The sequence below is a fragment of the Falco rusticolus genome, unplaced genomic scaffold (assembly GCF_015220075.1).
Source record: "Falco rusticolus isolate bFalRus1 unplaced genomic scaffold, bFalRus1.pri scaffold_119_arrow_ctg1, whole genome shotgun sequence".
NCBI lineage: Eukaryota > Metazoa > Chordata > Aves > Falconiformes > Falconidae > Falco > Falco rusticolus.
In genome coordinates this window covers 38004-48620 of record NW_023618154.1, presented here as the reverse complement: position 1 = coordinate 48620, position 10617 = coordinate 38004, and the positions used below count along the sequence as shown (strand labels likewise).

At 52.7% G+C, this 10617-nt stretch overlaps 1 protein-coding gene across 1 annotated transcript; it reads left to right on the top strand.

The window, feature by feature from the left end:
- The first annotated feature begins 9405 nt into the window (after positions 1-9405).
- LOC119141971 (olfactory receptor 14C36-like) lies at positions 9406-10356 on the top strand. The gene has a single exon (XM_037374671.1). It carries the CDS (start codon positions 9418-9420, stop codon positions 10354-10356), a length of 939 nt encoding a protein of 312 aa, XP_037230568.1. The 5' UTR covers positions 9406-9417.
- Positions 10357-10617: the final 261 nt, after the last annotated feature.

The window sequence follows — 10617 nt, the reverse complement described above, 5'->3', positions numbered from 1 at the left end:
ACAGTACCGCTCAGGTGCCAGAAATGTCACCCAAGGCGACTCTAACTGGTGGCACACCCCTCCCATGGGGGTTTGAGCAGCCTGTGGTTCCCCGAGCTGCACTTATGGACTCCTTCCAAGACAGATGCAACACTTACTTGTCCTTTCTCACAAGTGATCTCTGCCAATTCAAGGAGCTTTCAAAAGCGATACCTCAAGGAAATATTGATTTTATACCAGAACTTCACCATTATTATTAGTTATACTACGCCCTTATTTTCTCTCATCTTTAACATATTTGCACCTGAGCAGGAGACAGTGACGGCTTCTGAAGTCATCTTTTCAGCAGACTGTCTCAGCAAAGGCTCTTTCAGTTATTCACCTGTTTTCTCCTCCCTTTACTCTTTGGTCTTTTCGGTACCTCTCACCTGTGCTGCTGTTTTTACTTCAGGAAGGAAAAGCTTGCATGTCTTCCTGCAGCCGAACTGTCTCCTTACCCAACTCTCCCCTTGTGTTTAGATCTATATTTCTGTATCTAGCACCTAAAAGATTTCTCATGAGAGTGTCCCTTGCGGAAAGGCACCTCATCAGAGACAGCTTGGACTCGGCATATGCTTGTGGAGGGTGTTGGCTTATTTATGCCACTTGATCATTCTTCACATTGCTTGCAGATTTGAATAATTCTTCTGTACCGGTGTGCAGCCAGTCCTCTAAGGCAAATTGGTGGGGATGGTGCAGAGGAGCTGCAGCACCCACCTGCAGAATTGAGGGGAGAAGTCTGACGTAAGGAGAAGGGATGTGAGTCCCAGGGGACAATGAGAAAAAGGGTGGTCTTGGGGACAGTCAGAGCAAGGTTGTCCATCCGGTGTCAGACCTCAAGGGACTGCGTTTCCTACCAGTCCAGAACTGCTGAGGAGATCCTCTGCATCATTATCACTTGGAGAATGCTGCTAGAACCTCCCCTCTAGCCTAAAAAGTAGCAAAATATAACCTATGAAATAAATAAAGGAATTATCATCTGGTGCGCTTCAAAGTCTTCCCTTTTAACTACACCATGAAAAAGCTCATTTGAGCTACACAGGTCTTCAACATCTGAAGGAAATTATAAAACTGTAAATAACTTCTTTAAGGCACTTGGGGCTCCTTCCATGAACCTGAGATACTGAGAGAAGACTGAACAAACCACTCAAGGAATGCAAGTCAGAAGAAACACTCAAAATGCCATGAAGCATGAATGGGTCCCGCTGAGGGCCATTGCTGACAAAGCGTCCCCATGGACTCGTTAGAGTAGCTAATTAGAGGCCAGAACTTCAGGTAGCCAAAGGTACTGTGTCGGTGGCTGCAATGCTGCAAAACACATTTGGATTTTTTTATGAAGCAGAAAGACCCAGCCCTGACCCCCAGGCTCTTGGAGGGCAGAACATAAGAGCCTCCAAATCAAGTTTCCTGTCACAGCCCTTGATGACATGGGCAACTGCCATTGCCAGGGGGACAGAGGCCTCAGCCCCCTGTGGGGCCATTCAGCCTTGCTGCAGCCCTGGGCCATCTCCACTGCAAGTTGCCCTACACTGTCCATGTGGCACCTCTTTCCACTCTGGGGGTTGGACTCTTCCTTGCTTTCCCACCCAGCCCTCACACCCGCATTTCTCTGCCTTTTCTGAAGTTTCTCCCCTCATCCCTGCTTGTTCCTTGAGACTTAAAGCCATGGGACAAGCCAGGCTGCCTCTGGGTGAACTCTGGCATCAGAGGGCAAACCTCAGAGAATACCTCAGTTGTTGTGTATAATTAGGTCAAAGTGGGAGAATTTCTAGAGATATAAAAGAAATTTGGAAGCATCCTAATATTTGTCATGAGTCCCAGGAAGTTCACACCTTCTATGAAATTGAAGAGATTTGGAATATGCTGACGTCCTGGTTTCCTGATTTACAGCTATGGGTTAAGAAGTTCATCTCCAGATGCCTTTCTCCTCTTCCTCTGTGATTACTCCAATCCATTCTACCTATGTAGCTTCTGCTTTAAGGTTCAGAGTGGAAAAATTGGACTGTCTTTCAGTAGTGTCTCTAATATTCCCTATGGGCAACTCTTCAGTTGTGGCAATTAACCTCATGGGGATTTGCCAAGTGAAGGACAGCAATGGCACAGCAACTTCCAGCTTCCCCATGGGGCTGCAAGGAGGCAACGATGCCCCTGTGCCATGAGGACATCATGTCTTGACATGACCCTCAGAGGCAGAGACAGCTGCCACAGCCAAGGGGACACAGACCTGGGTTCTACTGGTGCCTTCCAGCCTTGACAGCACCCTTTGCCCTCTCCACCACAGGCTGTCCTACATGGTTGGAGCCCTGCCCCTGTTTCCCTGCAGGCTGTAGGCACCATCTCGCTGCCCTGCCTTGCTCTCACCCCAACATTGCCATACCTTCGCTGAGGTACCTCCACTCTCACCGGCTGTTCCTTGAAACACAAACCATGGGCTGATCCAGGCTCCCTCTGGCTGAGCTCTGGCACCGCAGCAGGACCCTTGCAGTGACAGTTCTTCCTCCCGATAGCCACTCTCCATTTGCAACATTACACTTTGTGAAATCTTTTCCCCTCTCCTCTTTCTTCCCACTACCCAGAAAGGCTTTACCACCTCAGGAACTGCCTTCCAAGCAGGGAACATAACTCAATAGCTATTTTTGGTGGTCTTTCCCCTCAAAAAAGTGAAGTCACCTCCACATGGTCTTCTAAACCACATGGCTGCTGCTGGCCTTTCAGCTTCTCCCAGAGACGTGACCAAGCCACATGCCTGCTGCTGTCCTCTCATGTCCACAGGCAAAATGGACATGACAGCCTGTACCCCAGCCCTTCTCCTGGATGGGGCCTATGGGGTCCCTTGGCAGAGGGACTGTCCCAGCCACGTTCCTGATGCTGGCCTGTCACCTCCAGAGACAGAACTGACCTCACAGGCCCCTTCACAGCCAGGCATGTCCTCCTGCATGAGGAGTTCCTGAGAATCAGCTGTCCTCCTCATAACACACCCCTCTGTCACCCTCATTCTAACCCATGACCTGGCCACAGAAAAGCAGCCTTGTTTCTTTCAGATTTTTCAAATGCATTTCCCACAAGCCATTTGAGTGGAGAAATATTCTTCACATGAACTTCTGTAGTTGAGTTGACATTCTTTATATATGCTCTTATAGCTCTATGGCTTTTTTTTCCAGGGTAGACTGACCTCTGGAGATCATCGAATCCAGCCCTCCAACTGAAGCAGGGTGACCTAGACCAGCTTGCTCAGCAACGTGTCTAGGTAGGCCTGCAATAAATCACGGAAGCATAGGAACAGAATCATTGAGGTTGGAAAAGACCTTAAAGACCATCAAATTCAACCATTACCTCAGGACAGCCAATTCCATCACTAAATCACGTCCCGAAGCACTGTGTCTGTGTATTTCTGAAACACCTCCAGGGCTGGTGATTCCACCAGCTCCCTGGGCAGCCTGTTCCAATGCCTGACCATCCTTGCAGTGAGGATGTTTTTCCTCATATGCAATCTAAACCTCTCCTGGTATAACTAGAGGCTATTTCCTCTTGTTCTGTCACTTGTTATGTGGCAGAAGAGACCTACCCCCACTCATCTACAACCTCCTTTAGGTAACTCTAGAGAGCAGTAAGATCTCTCCTGAGTCTCCTCTTCTCCAGAGTAAAACCACTTTTCAAAAGAAAACTGTCTTTTCAGACACTCATCAACAGACCAGGGCTCCAAACCCTTCACCACCTTTGTTGCCCTTCTTGGACATGATCCTCAGTGTTTCTCTTGCAGTGAGGGGCCCAAAATGGAAACACAAAAGTGTTCAAGGTGTGGCTTCAGCAGTGCCGAGTACAGGGGGTCCATCACTGCCCTGGTCCTGCTGGCCACACTGTTTCTGATAGCAGACACGATGATATGGGCCTTCTTGGCCACCCGGGCACACTGCTGGCTCATGCTCAACCATCTGTCAACCTGCACCCTCAGGGTACTTCCCCACCAGGCTGCCTTCCAGCCACTCTGGCCCAAGCCTGTAGCGTTGTGGGGGGCTGTTGTGACCCACGTACAGAACTGGCACTTCTCCTGGTTGAACTTCATACAACTGGACTCATCCAAATGATCCAACCCGTGCAGATCCCTCTGCAGAGCCTTCATGCCCTCAAGGACATCAGCACTGCTACCCCACTTGATGTTGTACACAAACTCACTGAGGGTGCACTCAATCCAGATCACTGATGAAGATCTGAAACAGGACTGGCCCCAACACTGAGCCCTGGGGAACACCACTCCTTATGGGCCGTCGTCACCTGAATTCACTCCATTTACTCCCCCTCTTGGGGCTTGGCTGTCCAGCCAGCTCGAACCCAGCGTGGAGAACACCCACCGAAGCCATGAGCAGCCAGTTTCTCCAGGAGAATCCAGTGGGAGATGGAGCCAAAAGGCTTTCCGAAGGTCCAGGTAGACAGCATCCACTGCCTTTCCCTCATCCACTAGGCAGGTCACCTTGTCCCAGCAGGAGATCAGATTCCTCACAAAGGACCTGCCTTTCATACATCCATACTGGCTGGTCCTGACCTCCTGGTTTTCCTGCACCTCCTGTGTGGTGGCGCTCAGGATGATCAGCTCCACAGCCTTCCCTGGCACTAAGATCAGGTTGACAGGCTTGTAGTTATCCCGATCCTCCCTCCTGCCCTTCTTGTAGGTGGGCAGCACGTGACTAACATTCAGCCTTGTTGGGCCTCCCCAGTTAGCCAGCACTGTTGAAAGTCACCCCTGTGGTGAGGCAATAGAGAAACAGACCAATGATTTTCAAAGTGTCCCTGCATCACGGGATGTCCATGGTCAAGGACACATTCAAAAGCACCTTGTCCTTTCTGGGTATAAGGTTCACCGGAACCACATGTCCACTGGGGCTACAGAGGCATCACTGGCAGCAATGCCTTCTCCTGCAGCACTGCACAGTCCAGCCCTGCATGTCTCTGGTCCCAAGGACAGCATGGATTGCTCTCCTTAGGGACATCTCATTTCACCTTCACAGTGACCTCTGCCCACCACCCCAGCATGCTCTGCAGCAAAATATTTTGCTTGCGTGTGACCTTGGACACTTGGTACCCATTATTATTTTTGTAGTTACATGTCTGAGCTTGGCCCTGGTGACACAGGTGTGCTTCAGGGTAACTGCTCTGAAATAACCTAAATCAGGGAGAGGAAAGGGAAAAGTCTTATTTAAGCAGCGTGAGGAAGCCTTAGGATCAATAACCTCACATCATACTGGGGATTTTAGAGATCCTGTGGGTTTACATGGCAAGGGTTTGGGAGTGGTTTGGAGGTGTTTGTAGGCTGGCAAAGGTAAGAAGAGATCCAGAGCTGACTCCATGGCCATAACAGCCACTTTCATTTGACTCCAAAATGGGCCAGCCCCTGCCCAAACCTGAGCCAATAAGCAATTCTAGTGGCACCTCTGTGATACCCTATGGCAGAAAGGACAAAACAGAAAGGGAGAGGAGTGAGAATGATGTGAGAGAACAGCCCTACAGACATCGAGGTGAGTGAAGAAGGAGGGGAGCAGCGAGACAGAGGCTTGGTGGGATCCTGCAAGCCAGTGGTCAAGTAACCGCCCGCTGACAGCCACAGGGCAGCACAGTGACAATGCACGTTTAGGTGTCTGCAGGTTCTTTGCATCAGCGTTCTAGCACAGCTGCCAGATGGGCCAGCAGCTGTGATGCTCCCCTGGATCTGAAACCCTGCATCATTCGTGTCCACCTTGGTACTAGGAGCAAAGCAATGGTGGAGTCTCATCTCCCAGGGGAGTGAGGCAGGAGAGCAGCAGAGTGCAGGCCCCAGGTCATACACTGGCAGGCTGTGGCCTGTGCAGAAGGAGGGAACGCTCCTTCGGGTGCCCTGGAATTGCCTCACCGGTCTAAACCGCGTGGTGGATGCCTGGGCTGTTGGAGGCTGCTGTCCTTGCCGAGCAGCTGTGCTGAGCTCTGCCACCTGCCTTGGCACTTGGTTCCCTCAGGGTCACAGCTCTGTCTGCAACAGGACGGGCTGCAGCTGCCTCTGCGTGGGCCCCTGGCTGAGGGCCCTGCTGCACATCTGGGCTGAAGCCCCCCAGCTGTGGCACCAGCCCAGCTCTGCCTGGCCATGAGGCAACCTGGTACCAAGTGTCCCCGAGCCCGGGGGTGCAAAGGCTTTGCTTCAGAGCAGAGACATGGCCTGGGCAAGGGAGAGCTGAGTCTTGAGCCCTCGGACTGTGCAATGAAGTGCTGAAATGGGCTCTGCAGGGCTTACTGAAGCACTGAAGACATCCTCCCTGCCCCTGCCTGCAGAACCACCAGACACACACATACACACACACTCTTTTAGGAGTACTTGGATCCTTTGCTGCAGTCTTCCTGGTGTCCTCTCTAGTAATGCGTTAACAAAAGTTGGTACTCCTGCACAAAACTTTTTCTATTAAGAGAATTGCCACTGCTGGAAATAAGTGTGTCCCCCCAGGTGAGGCAAGGCCCATGAGGGATTGCCTCATCGTGCTGCCCAGCAGGTTCCCCTGCAGCCCCAGGGACAGCTGGAGGGAGCCCAGAGGGGCAGAGGAGGGAGGCAGGGAGAGCTCAAAAGCAGCCCTTGGTGGGGGGCTGCTGAGAGCTCCCTGCTGGAGAAATCTGCAGAGCCCTGGAGCCGGTAAGTGTGTGGCTGCAGGGCAATGCCTCTGCAGTTCCTAGCCGGGTCTGCAGCAGCTGGGGCCCCCCCAGCCTGTGGGACCGTGTGGGAGCCTTGTGCTGTGGAGGAGGCCAGTGTGCTGCAGAGCAGGGCTTCCCTGCTGCAGCGTGGGAGGGCCAGGGCATGTGGGCTGCCTTGTGCCAGGGCCGGCTGCAGGGCTGTGAAGGTGGCTGTGCAGGCAGGGGTGCCCAGGGCTGTCCTTGCCAGCAGGGTCCCTGCAGCCCAGGGGGCTGTGTGCTGGGGCAGGGGCTCTGCCGCCTGCCAGGGGCAGCTCTCAGCCTGCTGGGGGGAGCTCCCGTGCGGCTGCGGGGAGAATCTGTAGGTGGAAGGAGCAAACCCTGTCAGGGCAATGTTCTCGTGCTGTTGCGTGGGTGCTGCACTGGTCAGGGCTGCTCGCAGCTTCTGCTCATGCCCACCTCATTTCCAAGGCGACTTCTCATGAGCACATTCACGGCAGGGGTTTTCTGCTGGAGTCTCTTCTTGCCTGAATCTCTGCTTCCATTTTTATCTTGCTCATCTTGGTAGGAATGGAATCTGAACTGTGTAGGTCAGAGCAGGGGCAGAGACTCTCAGAGCATCACAGTGATGTTTATGAGGAAGGTCAGCAAGTGCCTTCCCTCTGCAGCAGCATCCAGATCAAAGCAGCATCAGCTCTCCTTTTCCCTCAGGCTCTGGGGGAGCTGTTCTTTCAGGCCTGCAGGCAGAGAGCAGCTGCAGGGCAGAGCTGGGCACACAGGGGCTGAGCTGGGCTCTGTGAGCGCTGGCAGGGAAGAGCCGTGGGGCCAGAGAAAGAGCTGCTGGCAGGGACAGCTGCAGGCGTTGAGCGTGGCTGTCCTGCATTGCTCTGGTCTGGGAGGTGCTGTGCAGGGCTTGAGAAGGGAAAGGCATTCCAGTGTGCCCATCTGTCTCTCTCCTGGCTTTGCTCAGATGATTTTGGGATAACTGACCGGCTCGGTTGGAATGGGAGTTTCAGCTGCAGGCTCAGGCACAGACCCTGTGAGTCCTCCTGTGCCGATGTGAGCACAGCAAGGAGGTGTCCCATGTTTCCTCTAATCTGTGAAGCTGTGGGCAATGCAGTGTGTGATGCTGGGGAAGGAGCTGGCTCTCCTTTAACAATTACCATAATCAGGACCCTTGGTCACCTGCTTGGGGTGTCCACCCAAGCTGCACGCTGCTTCCAGGGCACACTGTGACCATGGGTGTCCCTGGCTAGAAAGGGGGGTGCTGAGACTTTGAGAAAGGGCGAGCCATTCTGTGCTCTGTAGTGGATCCCTCTGCTCTTCAGCAGTGTCTGCTTGCTTTTTAGGGTAACAAAGTGTCCTGGTTGTGGCTGGGATAGAGTTAATTTTCATCTAAGTGGGAAGGACTTTTGAGAACAATTTTGAAAATGCACTGATATTTTTGGTTGTTTATAGGTGATGCAACATGTTCATGCTCAGTATATAAACTTGGTGGGGGTTGCTGGGGTCTGCCAGTCGATGCTGGGGACTGGCTGGGCATCAGTCAGTGGGTGATGAGCAGCTGTATTGTGTATCACTGTCTTCCCTGCTTCCTTTCTTCCTTTCTTCCTTTCTTTCTTTCTTCATTTCTTTCTCTCTTTCTCTCTTTGCTTCTTTCCTTCCTCCTTGTTTCTTTCCTTCTTTGTTTCTTTCTTCCCTCCTTCCCTCCTTCCTTCCTTCCCTCCTTCCCTCCTTCCCTCCTTCCCTCCTTCCCTCCTTCCCTCCTTCCCTCCTTCCTTCCCTCCCTCCTTCCCTCCTTCCCTCCTTCCTTCCTTCCCTCCTTCCTTCCTTCCCTCCTTCCCTCCTTCCCTCCTTCCTTCCTTCCTTCCTTCCCTCCTTCCTTCCTTCCCTCCTTCCTTTCCTTCCTTTCCTTCCTTTTCCTTCCTTTCCTTCCTTTCCTTCCTTTCCTTCCATTCCTTCCTTTCCTTCCTTTCTTGTTGGATTTTATTACCCCCGACTACCTCCCTCTCATTATAACTGTCATTCTCATTATTGTTATTGTAATTTCATTTTTATTCTACTGCATTTATGATTTTTTTCTCGTCTCAAACTTCAAGATTTACATTCCTTTCTGATTCCTCTCCTCATACCTATGGGAGAGGGGGGAGTAAGTGAGCATCCCTGTGGTACATAATTTCCAGCCAGGGTTAAACCAGGACACATGTCAGTGTAATTGGACTCTATCACAGAAAGCTGCAAGTGCGGGGCAGCTGAGAAGGAGCTGGAGGGACTCACCAGAGTCCCTGCCTCTGCCCTCAGGCACAGACAGTGCCCTTGCCTCTCAGCACTCACTCTGCTCTCCCTGAGCACGGCACAAAGCCCTCCTGACCTGACTCTGGCCATGGCCGTTGCTCAGCACGGGCAGAGCCGATGCTGACAGGCCCTTCTGCGCTGGGAGCAGTTTGGGCTGAGCCAGTGCAAGGCCAGGACTGGCCCCTGCCCCCACGGTTCCCATGAAGCCCCTGCTGCAGAGCAGGGCTCACTGCTGGGCAGCCAGCGGGCACAGCCCCTGCTCCTCACAGCACACTCGGCCAGCACTCAGCACAGCTCCAGCCACGGCTCGGAAGGGAGCTCTCCTAGGAACGGCAGAGGGGGGGACATGGGGCAGCGGGGGCGCATCTAGGAGAAACGGCTTTCACTTGGCTTAACAGAATTATCCTCTGACTTCTTGCTATCTTTCCTCCTTGAGCAGGTTCCCATGCCCAGAGGCAGCAGATGTCCAACAGCAGCTCCATCACCCAGTTCCTCCTCCTGGCATTGGCAGACACGCGGGAGCTGCAGCTCTTGCACTTCTGGCTCTCCCTGGGCATCTACCTGGCCTCCCTCATGGCCAACGGACTCATCATCACTGCTGTAGTATGTGACCACCACCTGCACACCCCCATGTACTTCTTCCTCCTCAACCTCTCCCTCCTCGACCTGGGCTCCATCTCCACCACTCTCCTCAAAGCCATGGCCAACTCCCTCTGGGACACCAGGGACATCTCCTACTCAGGATGTGCTGCACAGCTCTTCCTGATTGTCTTTTTCCTTTCAGCAGAGTGTTCTCTCCTCACCGTCATGGCCTATGACCGCTACGTGGCCATCTGCCAGCCCCTGCACTACGGGACCCTGCTGGGCAGCAGAGCTTGTGTCCACATGGCAGCAGCTGCCTGGGCCAGTGGGTTTCTCAACTCTCTCCTACAGACAGCAAATACTTTCTCACTGCCACTCTGCCAAGGCAATGCCCTGGGAAAGTTCTTCTGTGAAATCCCACAGATCCTCAAGCTCTCCTGCTCACACACCTACCTCAGGGAAGTGGGGCTAATTGTGGCTGGTGCCTCTTTATTATTTGGCTGTTTTGTTTTCATTGTTCTGTCCTATGTGCAGATCTTCAGGGCTGTGCTGAGGATCCCCTCTGAGCAGGGACGGCACAAAGCCTTTTCCACGTGCCTCCCTCACCTGGCCGTGGTCTCCCTCTTTCTCAGCACTGCCATGTTTGCCCACCTGAAGCCCCCCTCCATCTCCTCCCCATCCCTGGACCTGGTGGTGGCAGTTCTGTACTCGGTGGTGCCTCCAGCAGTGAACCCCCTCATCTACAGCATGAGGAACCAGGAGCTGAAGGGTGCAATGTGCAAACTGATAGCTGGATGTTCTTCTAAAGCATTAAAATGATGAATAGCATTTATAATGTAGTTCATCACAGACCCTGACTCTCTTCTGAATTTTTTGTAGTTACTTGTGGTATTTCAGTTCTGATAAAGTTGTCATCCCCATTCTAATTCCTTCTGTGATTTTCTTTTCTGAAGGTGCCCTGCTCTCTCCTCATCTAACAAAGCCAAAGGGCCATTAGGAAACTATATTTTGGCTGGGATTCTTCCTTCCAAGGCCTTTCTGGAGCTGCAGGGACAGTTCCTGTGTCCACAGACGGAGGGG